General features: G+C 37.5%; 1 protein-coding gene across 4 annotated transcripts in view; it reads right to left on the bottom strand.

Moving 5' to 3' along the window:
- THSD7A (thrombospondin type 1 domain containing 7A) overlaps positions 1 to 19,050 on the bottom strand; it is a 2,877,792-nt gene that overhangs the window by 227,574 nt on the left and 2,631,168 nt on the right. For all 4 annotated transcript variants that reach the window (XM_044066751.1, XM_044066750.1, XM_044066748.1 and 1 more), the window contains one exon: positions 11,919 to 12,093. In XM_044066751.1, the coding sequence (XP_043922686.1) occupies positions 11,919 to 12,093 (175 nt within the window). The remainder of the gene's footprint in view (positions 1 to 11,918; positions 12,094 to 19,050) is intronic.

Raw genomic sequence — 19,050 nt, forward strand, 5'->3', positions numbered from 1 at the left:
TTGGCTTAACAATGCATTTAATTCAGTCTCACTCCAGACAAGGACTGTCTTTCGTCAGAAACCTGAGAGTCAGCCTAACCAAAGTATTCTGCTATCCAATGCATAGTGATCCCAAATGTAATGTGTTTAAAATGGGCATCCACTTTAAACAATTCTTTTCAAGAACTTAGTTCACCATAGCATTATCATTAAACTTGGGAATATTCAAATATAACAGAGCATGCTCTTTTCTCTTTATAGCCAACCTATCTTTATCTCTGAAAAGGCTTGAGGGAATAATTACTGACTTCATCATTAAAATGCACTTGACCATGTTATCTCAACGATATTCCACAGTATATATGGTCTCAGAGGTTTAGAAGCCATTTTTGGTTTAGGAAAGTATGTCAGCAGAAGGAAAAGCAAGATTCAAAGCTACTGGAAAGTTCTGTCAAGACTACTATGCAACATCATTTTTATCTTTGCAAAATGCAGTTTTTAACTACCTAGTATAAAAGAGTAAACTCCCTTGTGCTTTCCTTAGCAGAACATAAAGGAATAACCTTTTCTTCAGTTTTCTTCTTTTAATGAGATTTAATTCAAATATTGTTATAAATCACTCTCAGAAAAACATAGAACAGTTTCTTGCAAAAATAGTACATAGAAATGAAACAGAAAGACAGTTCTACTTCTGCACAGTGCAGTACTTTCTGCTAGACAAGACGGTAAACAATTCTCATCTGTCACACATCCTATTTCTGTTTATTTCCTTACCTTGTGCTACGGTACGGTACCTGAAGGAGCCGAGGGAAGTACTGGTGGTGGTGCTGCTGCTGGTGGTGATATATTATTTAATCTTTGACTGGACTGGTATGATGAGTCCACTCACTGTCCATCTGACTGATGTGTGACTGCTGCAGACTTGCTGGAGCCTGGACCTGGACTAACTAAGTGCACTGACTGAGCCGTTGACTGTCTGTACTCTGCACTTAACTATGCATCTGCAAACGAACCACAAATGGCTTGCCTGCCCTGCATGTATACTTGGCAGACAAATAAACATAAACAGACGGTTAGTACACCCCCCTTAAGCCCATCCGAATTCCGACAGGCTGGCAGTCTGCTCACGAAGTTGATGTCATCATGCACATCCTGCATGCAATGACATCAGCAAAAATAAAAAAAAAAAAGACCATGAAATTTGGAAATTAAAGGGGCCACTCGGGATTTCATGGCACCCCAATATTTTGACCTCAAAACTGGTAAATACTGAAGAATTTGGTATGGTTGAGAGGTATGCTTGTCTATGGAATAAACTTCCCATCTTCATAAAACAAAGCCTATTTCTTATACTCTTCAAAAGGAAGTCAGATAAATGGATGGGGAGCCATAACTTCACTCCCAGGGTATTGTCCATGTCCCTTATGGACAGAGGCAGTCTGCAAAATGACTTAAGGTTCCAGCAGTCTGATTTGAGGTGGACTGCTCCATATGGATGCTACTTTTGAGAGCATCCCACAAGTGTTGAGAGTGAGGGTCATCTACACGGGAATTACATTATTTAATTTCTTCCCATCTATCCTTAAGAATTGCAGGCAGGACAATAAACTTTGTGAATACCATATCAAATCGATACATAATGAGTAACAACAAAATAAGTATACTAAGAGATAAAGTGGAATGTGTTGAGAGAGAATATTTGTGAATATGATAAAACATGTCAATCTTCTGCTTGTAAGAATAAGAGTTAAAACACAGTTCAGATTAACTAAAAGGAAATGTTGTTGATCCACTAAAGTGAAGGATAACTGCTTTTGTCTACTAAGCTATTTTTAAGAGTTGTAGACTTTTTCAAATAAATGTAAATACTATTGTTAACAGTGCATCTTAAATGAGCAGGGTTATGCTCACCTTGGTAGCTCAATAAAATTTCCTGTTAATACAGTTAAACTGTGTTTTTATTTTTATTTGCCTGATATAGCCACCTTAGACTTACTAAATTAAATTACAAGCTATTAGTTATTTCATATTGTTTTTCCTTGTAAGAACCAAATAATATATTACAGCCATTCTGGGTGACTGGGTCATGCACAAACAGAGTGAGATTTCTGGCTGTCAATTAATGTGTGTGTGTGTGTGTGAGTGTGTGTGTGTGTGTGTGTGTGTGTGTGTGTGTGTGTGTGTGTGTGTGTGTGTGTGTGTGTGTGTGTGTGTGTGTGTGTGTGTGTGTGTGTGTGTGTGTGTGTGTGTGTGTGTGTGTGTGTGTGTGTGTGTGTGTGTGTGTGTGTGTGTGTGTGTGTGTGTGTGTGTGTGTGTGTGTGTGTGTGTGTGTGTGTGTGTGTGTGTGTGTGTGTGTGTGTGTGTGTGTGTGTGTGTGTGTGTGTGTGTGTGTGTGTGTGTGTGTGTGTGTGTGTGTGTGTGTGTGTGTGTGTGTGCATGTGCATGTGCATGTATGTGTGTGTGTGTGTGTGTGTGTGTGTGTGTGTGTGTGTGTGTGTGTGTGTGTGTGAACCTCCCTTGACTGCAGGCTATAATGTTTTTTGTTTGTTTTTTTTAATTCCTTCCTATGCCACCTTAGTCTTTATTTTTTTCTGTTCAGATCTACAAATAAATGCATGAAGTACATCTTACTCTGCAACCTGAAGATAATGTTCTCTGCCTGCAGACTGGAAGTATATTTTCAAAAGATTTCTAAATTCTTACTCATCTACTGTGCTTCTTTTTTGACCGATATTTTACTTAGGTTGATATACTCTATTTTGCATATTGCATTGTTTATATAATACTAATTTTAACGTAATCAGTACATACTACTTCCAACGTAAAGAAGTCTTTCATATCATTTCTCTTCAAAAATTTTTTATATTTTGTTTTTTTGTATAGTATTAATAATACTCATTGTTCAGGTGAATAATATAGATCACAAAGTAAACAATTTCACACACACACACACACACACACACACACACACACACACACACACACACACACACAAACACAAACATATGCATTTATTTGTGTATCAATGTGGTGAAAAAATAAGTTTAAAAGATAAAACATGTACTAGTCCACCAACTATAAATACAAAAGTACAAAATCAGTTAAGATCGTCTATGTCATATGTGATAATTTAGTAAAGATGTTTATTGAAAAAAATATGTATTGATACATGGAGTCACTGGTTTTATAAATTAGTGCAAGCCACAATGATTCCAACCAGTGTTGTAGATGATATGCTATTATGACATATAGAAACTAATTAGTGATAGGAAATGATCATCTCCTTTGACTCCATTTATGGATCCTTTTTGTTTAGAAATCAGACTGCACTGCAGTGTCTCGTTAAAACCACTGGGCTAAGAGAGTAAACTTATTTTTAGGTTTCATTGGAAACTGTAACCTGGGTCACTCATTTTACTTTCAGTATTATTAGCCTTTTGCCACCACTTAACTAGCCTGCATGCATGAACTGAAAGGGAGTACACTTATTAAAATGAAATAAGGAAGTATATTAAGCAATTTACAAAAAAATAAAAATAAGAAATGATTATATCGTGAACCATGGCTACATGGTAACCTAGCAAGTTCATGGCTCTATATTTCATGCAATGAAACTAAACTAAAGTACCTTCGAAATACGTACAAATTGTACTGCATTTAAAGCCCTTAGCAGAGTGTATGCCTCATTAAACCATAGAGGTCAGCTCTTGGAATTTAATGGGTACTTCCTATCTCACAAGTTGTATAATTTTCACATAAACTACTGTGTGACCATTATTTTACAGGTGATAGCATGACCCAATTTTAGAAATATGCTAGTATGTCATTTCTTCTTTTAACCTGCTCAGGATTAGATATCATTCATTCACAGTATAGCACCTATAACAAATATATATTAAAGTCTGAAGTATGTTATTCTTTATTCATTTTACTGTAGCTGAAGAGTAAAGACAAAAGATGTATTTAATGGGGTATAGCCTAATGTTATATGAAAAAACAGAGGGATGCCTGAAACAAAGAACTCATAACAGACACCAGAGGAATGAGGCATAACATCTATTCTATCCATTTAAAATCAGTACACATACCTCCCCATAGCTTTACCAACCTATCCTCTTACCTTTTCTATCACCCTACTCATACACATTTTTTGCTTTACCACCTTCTGTTCTTACCCATTCCATCTTTATATGGTTCATATATATATTTAACTTTGCCACCCTGTCCTCTTATCTGGTCCATCTTTATTCTGCTCATATATATAACTATCAGATCATCTCCAAGTTTATCATTCCATTTATTCGCTTCACTGGATAAGGGATGACTGAGAGGGGCCATTATCCAGACAGCCATCAGGGATGATGCAAACTTTTCTTGTTTTTCTACATGACCTAACAATATATAACCAGCAAGGTGATGAGGGTGGGTATGCAATGGGCTGACAGTGGACAAGATCCTCTCACTTCTGTAAGATGCATTCTATCCAAGTAGCCTTCCCTTCCTCCTCCTCTCAGAATAAATATTTTCCCTGGTCTCTAATGTGGAAACTTCACCACTTTGTGTGCACTCAGAACCACACAGACTTCTCCTTCCCTCACTGGAAAGGCAAGTGGGCTATGTCCCTTCACTTGTCACCCTCCCTGCTTGGTTCTTCCATTGCCAAGGCCACTAATCAAACTACACTACATGACCCATAAGGACAGCTCATTTCAGTCCCTCAATTGATTTTGAAGTAATGTTTTTTTTTCTCTTTAAACTAACCTGTTTTTTTGTATTAACTTTTCAGATGTTCTCTTCTCCTAGCTTTGCCTAACCTCTTCTGCCTGCCACACATGTCATTCAAGTGGCATCTCCTTAAAGACAGGATTTGCATACTACATTGTACTGACAAAGTACAAGAGAAATAAAAACAGCCGAACCAGCAGTAATGCATTAATTGTGAATTAGACAATATTCTAGGGGAAATGTGAGACACAAGCTCATAAGATGATTGTCTATATAGCAACAAGTAGAGCGAAACAGGACCAGCACTGAGGTAAACCAGTCTTGGAGAAAGAATCCAAAATCTAGAAAACAAAAAAAATCCAAGTGCTGGAAACACTGGGTGCAGTAGAATATCCAAGAAACACAATGAATACAGAAAGAAAAGAGTGCAGCAGTGAATATTGTTACACTACTTATTTAATGTATATGCCAATTATATCATGTGAAATGCTAGAACAAATGAATCAGATGCTGGAATGAAAATTGGTGTTAGAAATACTAACAACCTCAGATATGAATATGATTTTGCTCTGATAACTGAAAAATGAGAAAAGATTGATGTACCTTTTGATAAAGGTAAAAGCAGAAAGCACAAAATCTAGTCTGATGCTCCATATTTAAATAAAAAATAATACTGGGATTAATAGATAACCAGCAGATAATGCAGTACTAATTAGTGACCATATAAAGAGTGCAGAGATTCTAAGACAGTACCTAATGCATGACCTGTTAGTTTTGATACACTCCACAAATTGCTTTGAGCACTGCTTATCTATGAATCTTAGCCTAAGATTATGTCAGGTGACCCAATCATTCCTTTGCAAATAAATGGGGAAGAAGTGCAGGCAGGACCAGCTTGTATTATTCTGGGCTCAAGCATCTTTACAAATTGTGACTGCAGACATGAAAAAATGTTTGTTCCTTGGGCAGAAAGGTAAGGTAAATTTGGATAAGTTACTAAAGAGGAAAGACATCATATGCTATCGGTGACAGAGATAACTATGAAAGTTACACACTGGAAAATTTATGCTTATGAACTGCAGTGCTGCAGAAAGTATTTGAGAATTCTGTAGACTGCATGATCAAAAAAGTCAGTACTTAAGGAAATAAATCCATACAGCTCATTGAAAGGTCTGTTAGTAAAATTAAAACTCAAATACCTTGCCACATAATGTGGAGTGCACACATAATGTGAAGATAAGATTCACCAGAGAAGGCACTGATGCGGTAAAGGACTGAGATAAACGGTGAAGTAATTGAATACGAAATTACAAGAACTTTAAAGTTGCAGTTGCAGACAGACACACAGATTGTGTGTGCTAACATCATTTGAGGTCATGAAAAATAATACATAACTAAATGACTACACAACATGCATCTAACCCCCAAAACTGAAATTTAATAAATTTAATAACTTTACAATTGTGTGCACTCAGAAAAATAGCAACATATATCCATGGTGTTTTTTTTCCCTTTAAGCTGCAGGGATAATGTAGATGAAATAATGATGTTTGAGGTGGGAAAATGGGGTGAAGTTGATCAATAATGTGGGGCAGGCTAGCTTGTTCCTAAAAAGATCTGGTAATGCAGCAGTCTTAATTTAAAATTATCTGATTTGTTATACATCCAATTACGTTTCATTATTACTAATGATAATGATGATGACTTTAACAAAGATTGATATTCAGCATCAATATTTTTGATAAATCTGTGCATCTTGCACTGCACATAAACATCCATGCTGTGCCAGAAGACATACTTGAGGCAGTAGCAAATTGGGGCAAGAAATGCCAGGACTGGTTGATGAAGGTAGCATATTGAAAATGTTATACTAAAAGCTAGCATAATGACAGGATAACAATTGCCTGCAGCAGTGGACAAGGGAATAGGGCTTGGAACTTGCAAAAAAAAAAAAGTGGGGTATACCTGGGACATGGACCAGCCATATGCTAGAGGAAAGGCTCTATCTTTGCTGAGAAAGTGCAGCAATGTTTAGATCTGGGTTGGAAAGCTACATCACAAAAATGTCTTTAAACTAACCTTGAAGAGGATAAAAGGGTGTTACAGAAGCAGAAGACTATGAAATGTACTCAGTCAGTAAATGGATAGAAAAAAGGACAGAACATAGAAGAGGAACAAACAAGGCTGTTTTAAAGCAGGGCTGGGCAGTATTAGCAGGCAATGCAAAGACCGAGGTAGGAAGACGGGAGAGTTGGGAGAAATAAAACAGGAGGATTGGGTGGACATTGTTGGGTGGGACATAGAGGTGCCTAGGTACAGGTTTTGAGAAATGACACAGTGTAGGATGACTGAGGCAAAAGAACGAACAAATCAAAATAATGCATCGAATGTAGGTCAGAAATAGAAACAGGGAAGAGGCAGTCCACAGGAAATATGCAGAGTCTAAGACTGAGAAACTGCATTGCTGTTTAGCTGAAGTGTGGGACACAAAGGGCTTTGATGACAGGAATGGTGTCAGAACCAAAAGTAAACCCCCGGCAGTTAAGGTACAGGAATCAGCAGGAGAGCCAATTGATAGATACAGTGTATAGCACCCCAAGAAGTGTTAATACAGGAAGCTGAACAGAAACTGGGAACAAAATAAAGTTGTAGCATGGGACAGAATACAATTGTCATGTGTGAGGGAAAAGCATATACTCAAGGGGGAATCTGAATCAGCCACAAGCAGAGTACTGGATTCTAATCCCCAATTAAGAGTGGGAGAAGATAGTGACTGTGGGTATTCAGCCAAATAATGTAGAACTGTATGGAAAGGACAGGATTCTCCATATCGCCCCAACCAAAGAGGATGGCATCACAGATGTTAATGTGAAGATGAAATGGGCCAACAGTGATCAGCCCACAAACACAAAGGTGACAATTTGAGGTTTTAGGAGAATACATTACACTGTGCTAGTGGAGATGGTCAAATGTTTGCTTTAAGTCTGGAGGTAAATTGACGGAGTTAACAGGTTATAGGAATGGCACTGGGATGGAGTACTCAGTACCGTGCACAAGGGTTTGAGGAAGAAGCAAAAATAGAAAAAGAGGAAAAAGATCCAATATTCTTTTACATAAATGTTAGTCTAGCAACTAGGCAAAAGACCAACAAGAAATGAATGGGGAGAAATAGATAAGCAAAGCAAACGCAATAAAATAAGCCTAGAAGAAAGGCATCAAAGGAGTTGAGCACAGCAAAGCTCTGAGTCAAATGGCAGTTAACAGAAAGTGTGAGGAGGGGAACTTTTTAGTTTTAGGTATATAACAGGGACAGACCTGGATGGACTGATCATGTTTTGGTGGGATAACATGTATGAGAGGGGAGAAGCAGGTGTATTGAATAAATCTTCTAACACAGCTTTCACAAAGGAAAGGGATGTGATGGTGCCATGCTAAATGGAGGTAAGACAGAGCTAGTAGGGCAATGGACAGATACAAGGATAGACATGGAAGAAATGGAGAGAAAATTGGTTAGTTTATGGACGGATAAGGCCAAAGGCCAGGTGGGTTGCCCTTCGTGTCTTCAAAAATCTGATGAATGTCTGGGCAGATTCAGCAAAGGGCTAAATAGGTTGCTTTACAGTTTCCTCTGGAAAGTGGCAATGCATGGGTGCATTCCCTGAGAAAGATCTTTGACATATCACTGGTCAGTGATCACTGGTCTGTGCAGGTGAGCATGAGAGCTGCAAGACAAGAGAGGTACTTTTGTACAAGAGGTGATCAGGAAAGACCGCAGGAACTACAGGTCTCTTAGTCTAACAGCAGTGGTAAAGAAATTCATGGAGACAATCCAAAGGCAAAGACTTCCTGTTTTTGTAATGAACAGAAATTTCCAGGACTTCAGTTAATATGGGTTTATAACCTAAAGGTGCTGTCAGTAAAAGATGAGCCAGTTTTGGGCCGTGTCACCTGAGAACTTGTTAGGTAACTACAGGTAGACCTGGTATCCTTGGACTTCACCAGCTACTATGACTTGGTTCCACATTGGCAGTTTATTGGAAATTTGCATAGTCTAAGGCTTATTGGATATCTGCATAGTCTAAGACTGAGGAGATACACAGCTGAAGTACAGCACACAAGCTTGTGAAGAAGGATAATATTAGGAATAACAAAACTGGTTAGTGGAATACTGCAAGGAATCACATGTATCCAGTGTGTTTGTTTCAAATATAATAGAGGGAAATAAAAATTAGATCAAACTCTTTGGTGAAGACACAAAAACTGGTGCAGGATTGGAGGATGGGTGGTAATCTAAGGAAGGATTTGGCCATAATAATAATAATAATAATAATAATAATAATAATAATAATAATAATAATCATATTTGTTAAGTGGGTAAGCACTCCCTTTTCAGGTGTGATTTGGGAACAATGGTCAAGTAACTTGCTCAGTCAACAGTAGGCAAATGGAGAATGTTGGGAGAAAACCTAGAGTTACTGCAGGGTATAGTTTTAGCAGCACATATACAAACATCTGTGCCATACTGTCAGATAAACCACACCAAACTCTGTGTGAAGAAAATGCTTTGTGTGAGTAATAAAAACAGAGCAGGAAGATGATTGGGGGATACATCACATCTGAAAAAGATGTGTAGTAAAGTGGGATGACTACAGAAAATACTTGGGTATATTTTAGGGAATTAGATTTCAGAAATGCAGAAGTACATCCTCAGGTAGAGGGACTCCAAAAAACAAGAAGTGCATCCTTAGGGAGATAGAATCTTGAAACCAGGAAATAATGCTGCCACTTTATTCTAGTCAGACCATAACTTGAGTACTCTGTGGAGTTTGACTGGCCATTTATGGAAAGAGACCATCAGTTGCTGAAAGGAGTCCTGTGAGACGCTAACAGTAAAGTGTGTGGTATGGAAATTAAATGATATAAACAGATACTAAATGAGATGGAGCACTTTCCATTACAGGCCAGAAATGATCTGAGGGCACCATGACACAAAAATACAAAATAATTTCCGGATAATGAAAAGTGGTCATCTTGAAAGGGAATTAAAATGAGAGGAAGAAAATATGGAAAAGCTTGTAGGAATAATAGCTCACTAGGTCTGCAAATGTATTTACAGACCTAGAGATAATCCATGCTGAGATGATGTGAGAGATGGAAGGAGCATAACATGTTAATTTCCTCTGACATCATGTAGATGTAATGCAATATAATTGTTACTTTTCTCCCAGATTTTTCTTGCCCTTATTATCCATAAACCTGCACACATAATGATTATGTGTTACTCACCTCTGTCTCTTATAGGATGTGATGATATATTGAACTCAGTCAGTACTAAAGTTAAATGCTGCTCTCTTTTAATAAAACTGTGTGCCAGATACTTAAAACTTTCTATACCATACCAACTTCCTGATTTATAGATTATATTGTAATATAATTTGCACCACACCAAATATTCCTGTTATGCTTAACACTTGTATTTCTGTGATACTGCTCTGTGGTGAGGCACTTGTGTCAGTCATGCCTAAAGACAAAAATTACATATGTTACATACTTGCAGTATTACCAAATAATAAATAAATGCATGTAAACATACACACACAGACACACACTCATACATAAATACATACATATTCATCTACTTCCATACATAATGTTAGTACTCAGTTATCTCCACCACTTCTTATTGCCAAAGTCAATGAACCATTCCAAACACTGGGGGTGGGGGGATGAGGTGAACTGTCCTCAGTCTTTAATGCACTTTACATTCATGAATCTTAATTTCTTCCAAAAGTCATGTCACCTGTCCGGCTGTTTGAAGAAGCGTGCATCTCATCATGGTACACATCTCAGCTTTAAGTTGAAGGTCACACTGAACTATTTCCATTGGATAAGTCATGTCTAGCTCTCTTGTGCCTTTGAATCTTTTCAGGCTGCCTAGTTGATGAATTGCTCTGGATCTGTGTAGCATGCTTGCTTCTTTGCTTTGTCTTTTCTTAGAGATATAATCATGAACCCTTAGGAATTTTTGCATTTTATGTCTATGATTATTCTTAAGCATAATTTTATACACTGCAGAAACCATATCCATCCTGTATTAAAATTCCCTTTAATCTGAAATACTGGCAGATGAAATCATTGAACCTTCTCTGAAACATTTGTTATGGTCCTGATTGTAAAGTGCAGCTTTTTTAAAGCAGTCACTTTTTCTTGTGCCTGCAGCCTTGTTCAAGTGTTCAGTGACTCATGCTATAGTGTCACATATTCTGTCACATATTCTGGGCTCATTTTCTTTTGTCACAGATTTACTGGGCTCATCAGGTGGGCAACAGTCACCAAGGTAAGAGAAAGAATGGATGACCTAAGATTACATTGGAACTCTTCACTCAAAAAAAAAAAAACGAACAAATAAAAAACTAATTTCGATTCATATTATATTTGACTTGCATTAATGTCATATTGACAGAAGCAGAGTGAAAGATATGACCTCTGCTAAAGCAGCAAGCGGAGGCAGAAAAAGTGGTGTAAATGAATGAAAACATAATTAAACGTATCTGATGTGTGTGTGTCTGTGTGTGTGTGTGTGTGTGTGTGTGTGTGTGTGTGTGTGTGTGTGTGTGTGTGTGTGTGTGTGTATCTCCCTGGGATTAGAACCCCAGTGTGAGCAGCCAAAGGGCACAGCTTACCTGACTGCATAATATGTGACTCCAAGATACGGTTTTCACTGTGTGATATCTTAAACCTCCTTTAATGGTGGCCCATGAGATATATGCAAATTATCCCTTAAAGACATCAAGTGTTTCCGCTACATGGTTTATGAATGTTCATGACTTTTTTAAGTCTTTATGGTAACATTCAGATCAATAAAGCCAAAGTCCATTAGCTAAGGCATGCATATTTTGGTTTATTTATTGAGCTCGTCAGCACAGCATAAATGGTTGTTTGGCTATACTTCAGAAACATTCATGTTCCCAATATGCATTGCTGGCTACACTACTATGTGCTTTGTAGTTTCATATAAGTATTTGATTTAGCCTTGTGCATTTTTTCATGAATTGTATTTTGTCATTTTTATCCAGATGTCACTACAGTTACAATCCACTGAAGTTATAGATTCTAACAAAAATGAAAAAAATATTGCTTTGCTGGCATTACTCATGCACGAATATAGTTTCTTCTCACTAATATGAAATCCTGTAATATAAAGCATATGATACCTGGACATGGAACTGTGCAATCCTCTTCCAGGAGAATTTGTTTGTCTCCATCTACAGATGGTTCCAAATCTCCACATAATTCCTCCTCCACAACCTTCCCCTCATCTTCTTGGGACCCATCAAACACCATGCAGGTGATGTTTCGAAACCTAACTCCTTGTCCACACTGAGCATCCTAAAAGATAGAATAAAAAACATCCAAATAATAATGGTCTTGCTAAGCCAACAGTTAACAAAACTATGTTTAATTTATTAATTACAATGCATTGCTTATGTGTATTCCAGTTTCATAACAGGAATGTGTATTGTCAGTATTGACAGTGCATTATTATTTTTTTAATTTAAAAAATGTCATACTGTGAAATCAACACAACCATCTCTTAGACGTAATGCAAAGATTTGAACAGCATAATTTTGAGTGTCAAAGTTTTCATTTATTTTCCCTTTACTGAATTACCAGAATATTAAAATTCCTTCAGACGACTGTGACAAATAAACTATGTTACTCCACTTAAGCAGTTGCATCCCATTCCAACTAATCTTGAATTTCTTAAACTGGTTTAACAATCTAAACTCCCAGCAGTTCACTAATACATTCTCAAAGTGAATAAAAGGGTTTAATTGAGAACTGCCTCATTCATAATTTTTGGTATTAAAGAAGCTGGTATATATAAACACATTCCTGTCACGTGGTAATATATGAGTGAAATGTTCCTTTTAACTGCTAGTTTTATTTTACTTTTTGGTAAACAGTCTAAGTGTTTGTCACATCACTATGTTCAGTTACCGCTCACAGCTGAGAGGTATAGAAGCACACAGGTTGTAAAAATGAATAGATTCACTATTACACAAGGATAAAGACTATACAGAGCACAGAGGCATGTAGACAAAGCACACATTTATAGTATTAATGAGCTAGCTATATAGGCATAACAATTAATCAACTCCAGACTAAAAATGGAGAATTAGGATGGTTGTTCATGAAAGAGAAGCCTGAAATTCTTGCAATTTCTGTTTCTTTTCATAATTTTCTAATCAAACACTTCTGTGTTACACTTGTTTTTGAAAGCATTACTGAGCTTACCCATTGCTCCTTCCTCAATAGGCTGCAACAGTGTCATTTCTACCATGTAACGTTTTGGGTATTACAATGCCCCAAATGTCCAACATAAAATCAGCAGCTTTGGTGATGGTGCCATTGTCTGGGGAAAGGAATGAAAGGATAATGCCAGCTCCGCCATTCTGAGGGGAAGGAAAACATCTACGATACCTCAGTTTTGTTAGCCCCCCTCCCTAAGAAGAGCACCTAAGAGAGCACTGTGAGCCTCTGGAATGAAACAGCTACATTAACACAGCTAAAGGGACAATAGATAGTACTGTCCATCCAATGGAGATGTTACAAGCACTAAATGATGACACCCATAATGTCTGACTCTTACTTCCAGCTCCCAGGGTTATAGGACTGATGTTGCTAAGGAACAAAGGCCACAAATTCTAAAGGAAAAAGAGTGGCCAGCAACAAGGGTGTGTTCAGTTATGATATGGTCTCAGACTGACCTTGAAAATAGAGAATTACATCCAGTGGGTTTACATGGTGAACAAATACGTAAAATAAAATAAAATTACTAACAGAGGAAGAGGCAGACTGAAGAAATGAAGTAATTCCTTTAACTGCTATGAAGCACTTTTATCATATCATACCAATCAATTCAATCACAGAGCTGCTTTTTTAACATCCAGTCTTAGATTATTTATTATTTTGAGGGAGATAATGAAGTGTGAAGCTATTCCCCACATAACACGTTTTCATTTCAACAATGACATATTGCTGTTGAATGTAGCTCTGTAAAATTTCCATTTATTGCCTGCTTGGCACACTTTGTATCTGAGGAGTAGTTGCACAATACCAATCATCAGTGGTACAAGACAGAGAACAGTTTCTTCAAGATGAATTAGCTAAGTTAAGTATGGCTCCATTAAACCTAGATGCAGCAGCCCATAATAAAGTGAGGCAATGAGTGCATTAAGCAAATGGAGCAGCACATATTTTATATGAGCAGCAACATGTTCTGAATTAATGAGGTGTGAATGGAAATGTATGAATAAAATTAATAACTATTGAATGTAATGATTCATTGCTACAAATTTATATGGCTTTGCATGGGAAGCCATATTTACTGCGCTCAAGATACCGTTTTGCAATGCCTACATATTCCTTATATGTTGAAGATACCTTCTGAAGCTCCCCACAGTTCTAAGCTAGGGTTAATACTATAAATGGCCTACAGTTAGTGAATGTGAGTCACTTCTAAGACATCCACCTCTACGTATACTAACATGGGAGACACAAAGTGTAACGAAAGAACCATAATACAACAGTTTGACCTATCTTCTGACAGTAAGGAAGGATGATAAGGTAACTGATGACTGATGTGCACAATGCCATTCACTGAAGAGCCACACGTGTCAGTTGACAGCACTGCTGGAAGGAGAAAATAAGTGTCAGAGACAGCAGGCAAAGAAACAGGGTTTGGAGTAAATAAGTCCCTGCGTGGAATTACCTGAAGTGATAGGTAGTCAGTAAAGTGAAACAGGTACTGATAGATAACAGCAAAACCTGACAGGAGCAGAGAAAACAAGTGATGGCTGGCAGGCAAAGAAAGGATGACTAATTAAGGAACAGGAGGGGTAAAAAATGCTACTGCTGCTGCTGTGTATTGCAAGTAGCATTTTCTGCAACACTGAGGAATTACAGACATCTTTAGCTGAGATGAAAGTAGATATATGAGGATTATAGAGTCTTGAGTGAACATAAAATGGTGGAAATTGCAACTACCTGGATACAAGATTTTACAAAAAAGATAAAGTTGGTAAAGCAGGCTGATGTGATGATTTATATAAGGCAGTGGATTCGAACTGTCAGAGAAGATAGAGAAGATGAAAGTTAAGGACAGATGGAGAAAGAACCTGTGAACACATGATGCTGAGAGAGTGCAGTGCAGTACAGTTAGTAGTCTGGGAACTTGTACGCTTCCTCAAAGTGTGGATAGCATTGAGTAGATGAAAGGAGCTACCAAGGGGGATCAGCTCTAGGGCTAGGCTGCTCCACAGGACACACAAATTGGTCTGCTCTCTAAGACCTATCTCTTAACCTCTAGAGAATGGATAAGCTAATAATGCTTCCTAAGCAGGAAAGAATGAGCTGTAGTCCTCTCACCTAGCCTAGTGATACTTGACTCTCACCCCTCAGAGTGAATAGGCTAAAAGATTATAGGAAGTGGTGACATCGGGAAAGGGTCCTGTGGAGGTGGGGATGGGGAATTGTCCTACGTTCTATTGACTCCTCTTCAGGATTTGTTAAACAGGTCACTGAAAGTGACAGGAGAACACTGCTTTGTGAGAAAAAAGTAATTGTTATGAATTTCTACAAAGCAGTTGTAAACCCACCCCATATATCTGACATTAATTTACAGAGGAGGTGGTGGAAAACATTCTTAGGAAATGTTTGATTGCATTTCGGCAGTACAAGTTCAAAATAAACCAGACAGACCAGCACGATAGTGAATATAATAAATGTAGTAAATTAAAACATAACACAGGCTTTGCCATACTAGACATGAAGGAGTCTACAGTGTGCCGTAAAGGAGTGTAGAGTACTATGGTGAACAGGAGGCGGTGGACACACTAGCTGCCAGGGCACACCAAACACGTGCCGCAATGGCACTCAGCTATTATGGGGATCAGAAGTTGAAGGGAACTATGGGAGGGGAAATAGGTCAGGAGGAGGCATGAGGTCCTGTGGTGTTTGTGTGCGTAATGCCTGCAAGAGCAGCAGTTTACTACCATGGCATGCAGATCTGCATGTCACAGTACTACCTGTGAATCAGAGACATGAAAATTAATGGATAACAAGACTTTTCCTCATTGCAGCTAATATGTCTCTGAATCACAAAATACCATGTCATGGGTGTAGGGCCTAAAGCTTATGCTAGGCCCTTTAAAGAATTCCCAGGACAATTAGAATCAAATAATGAAATGATAGCATTTTAGCTTAAGATAAGGTATCTGACTTAAAATGGTGTTTAAACCAGGCATATAATATGTCTGCCTTCAAATCTGCAGGCCAGATTTAAATATGAAAACTGAATTATCTGTCACCATGACTTGAAGAACTTGAAACTTAAGGCTATGTTTGTTTTGATTATGAATTGTGACAATGTGCAGTATTGACAGTCATTTTCATACAGGCATTTTTGAATGCCAGAACATGCTGGAGGGATAGATTCATGTTCCAGAGACTTCCCAAACTCTGGAACAAACTGCCTATCTATATCAAATAAAGCTCCTCATTAGCACTCAAGAAAAATCTTGATGATTGGATGAGAAATAGGAAATTCACCCCGGGGATCATCTCTGTGGCTCTGCTCGACAGGAGCACAGGAAAATAATTTTCTTGGGTGGCGAAAGCCAGGGTACCTTTTTGGCTAGGCTTATATAGGCCCTAGGGCCAATAGCCTAGTACCTACCTATGAACCATAAGATCTGAATGCTGATATTGCTTTTGTGGTTTTGAGGTCAGGGCACAGGACTGAAGTACGTTAATGCTTTTTGTGTGATATAATTTGCAGCAAGCCAGCTTGCTACAGTTGCCAGTTGATAGAAGTAGAAATAAACAGATTTTTTTAGCCCTGCAGCAAAAACTTTATTTATTATTTATTGAGGGGCACAGGTTGAGAAGAATGGATCTGGCAATAGAGTGGGAACTGTTTTTTTTTTTTTTGCTCCTCAACTAAGAGTTGAGATGTGTCAGATCAGGGAATGGCATCAGACATTAAATGAGCCAGTTACAGCTCTGAAACAGAAGTTTGATAATCAGAAACAAGCATGGTAACAGATGCAATATCTATGGTGCATTTAGTAAATGTATAATAAACACAACCCTCTGGCTTGTAGAAATGGAAAATGCTATAATGCTTGTAAGGCTAATGTCTAGAAATATATAAGGACGACTTGCAGATGAACAGACAAATAACTTCACAAAAATGGAAGACAGGAGGCTCCATCCCCTGCAGTGTATGAGAATAATGGAGAATACATAAGACATGGGTTGGGATTCAGAAAGGGCTAACACAATCAGTAAGCCCTAACATGGCCAGTTTCCTGCTGGCAGTAGTTCTTCCTGGTTCAGAGACAGGCCCAATGCTTCAGAGACAGGCCCACTGCTTCAGAGACAGGCCCACTGCTGTGATCATACATAGACTATAGAACCACCATCGTGGGTCATCTGTAGGGCCATGGTCAATGCTAATGAGGCATTTTCTGTCTCCTACAAATGCCTGCTTGAAGGAATTTACAAAGCCAAGCAATTCAGAGAATCATTCAGCTGTGTAAATTAGCATGGTAATCCATGTCAAAGAACAAGAGAATTATGCTGCATTCCCCCAGTTTTGTCAATGTGGAGACCATAAAAAAGGTAAGATCAGGTAAAGGGATCATTAAAGTCTTTGAACTGTTAGATACTATAAACTGAGTACTATGCTTGTAAATATGTAAATGGTTTGCAACATATATAAACACATAAAAAGGAAAGATCAGGTAAAGAGATCATTAGATTCTTTGAACTGTTAGATACTATAAACTGAGTACTATGCTTGTAAATATGTAAATGGTTTGCACATATATAAACACATAAAAAGGTAAGATCAGGTAAAGGGATCATTAGAGTCTTTGAACTGTTAGATACTATAAACTGAGTACTATGCTTGTAAATATGCAAATGGTTTGCAACATATATAAACACATAAAAAGAAATGAAATGCACGTTAAAGTATGCTATGTGAAAGCAAAGGGATTCCAGGATACCCACACTGAAAAGTTAATTTAGGAGCTTGGATTACTTTATATCAGATTTAATTTTTATCTGTATGAATTTGACTGGCTACTACAAAGAATCTGTATATCTCAATATTTCACAGTAGGAAGAATGCACCTCTGTAAGGATGTTTTGTTAAATACATACATACATGCAAATATTTCAAGGATTTTCAATATACCAAAAGACTTGTTCCCTTAATAATTGCCCAGGCTGTTCCTAGTACTTGCTTTAATGTAATTTGGTGGTCTTTTCCATGCATCAGCTACTCTGTCAGAGAACCAATTAGTACACTTCTCATTCCTATAGAATCTTCTACATAAGTTGTCTGATGATTCTCATGTACTTTTTGATAACCCCAAATGTTCCCAGAGGTAGCTGTCCCTAAATGCCCTATAAACCTGAATAGGATCTCTTCTTAGATATCTGTAAGAGACACTGTACAAATTCAGGTGTTTTAGTCTTTCATAATAATTTAAAGTTTCACATCCATGGATGCCCCTGATATATTTCCACTGTACTCTTTCCAGTTTACTCATGTTTGTTTTCTTACAAGGTTTCCATATTGTTATTCCGTAGTCACATTTGAGTCTAATGTAACTAACAAACAATGACTTCTTCATTTTTGAATTCCTAGACTTTATAAATCTAGTTCTATAGCTACTATTAACTAACTGTTTGATATGATTAGAAAAATTGATAGCTTGATCTACCCATATACCCAGATCCTTAAATGAGTCTACAGTTTCAATAACTGCGTGGTGTATTAAATATTCATCTTTCAGTTTATCTCTCCCAAATCTCATATACTTAGTTTTTGATGTATTTATCAGCATATTATTCTCCTGTGCCCAAATGGTCAATTTAGTCAACTTATTTTGCAGTCATGCATTATCTGTAACACATGTAATCAGTTTACCCAGTTTCATGTTGTCTACATATAGACTGTAGAACACCTCAGATGGACAAGTTAGGTCTGAAAGATGCAATCTAAACAAGTAAGGGCCTAGGACAGAGCCCTGTGGGGCACCCTGCCTGTAAATAAGGATTTCATTTGTCCAGTTGCTGTATAATACTTGCCATGTCCTATTTGTAAGCCATGCAGCTATCCATCTTATCAAGAGTATATCAATACCTAGTTGTAATTTTTTGATCAGTGTTTTGTGCACGACCCTGTCAAATGCTAAAGTTAAATCTATATAAATTACATCATAGCATAATTTTTCTTTCATAGCTGTGATTATATTTTTATAGAATAAT

This window comes from Protopterus annectens, chromosome 3.part1, assembly GCF_019279795.1.
Source record: "Protopterus annectens isolate FY-2018-M chromosome 3.part1, PAN1.0, whole genome shotgun sequence".
In the NCBI taxonomy this organism is placed as follows: Eukaryota; Metazoa; Chordata; order Ceratodontiformes; family Protopteridae; genus Protopterus; species Protopterus annectens.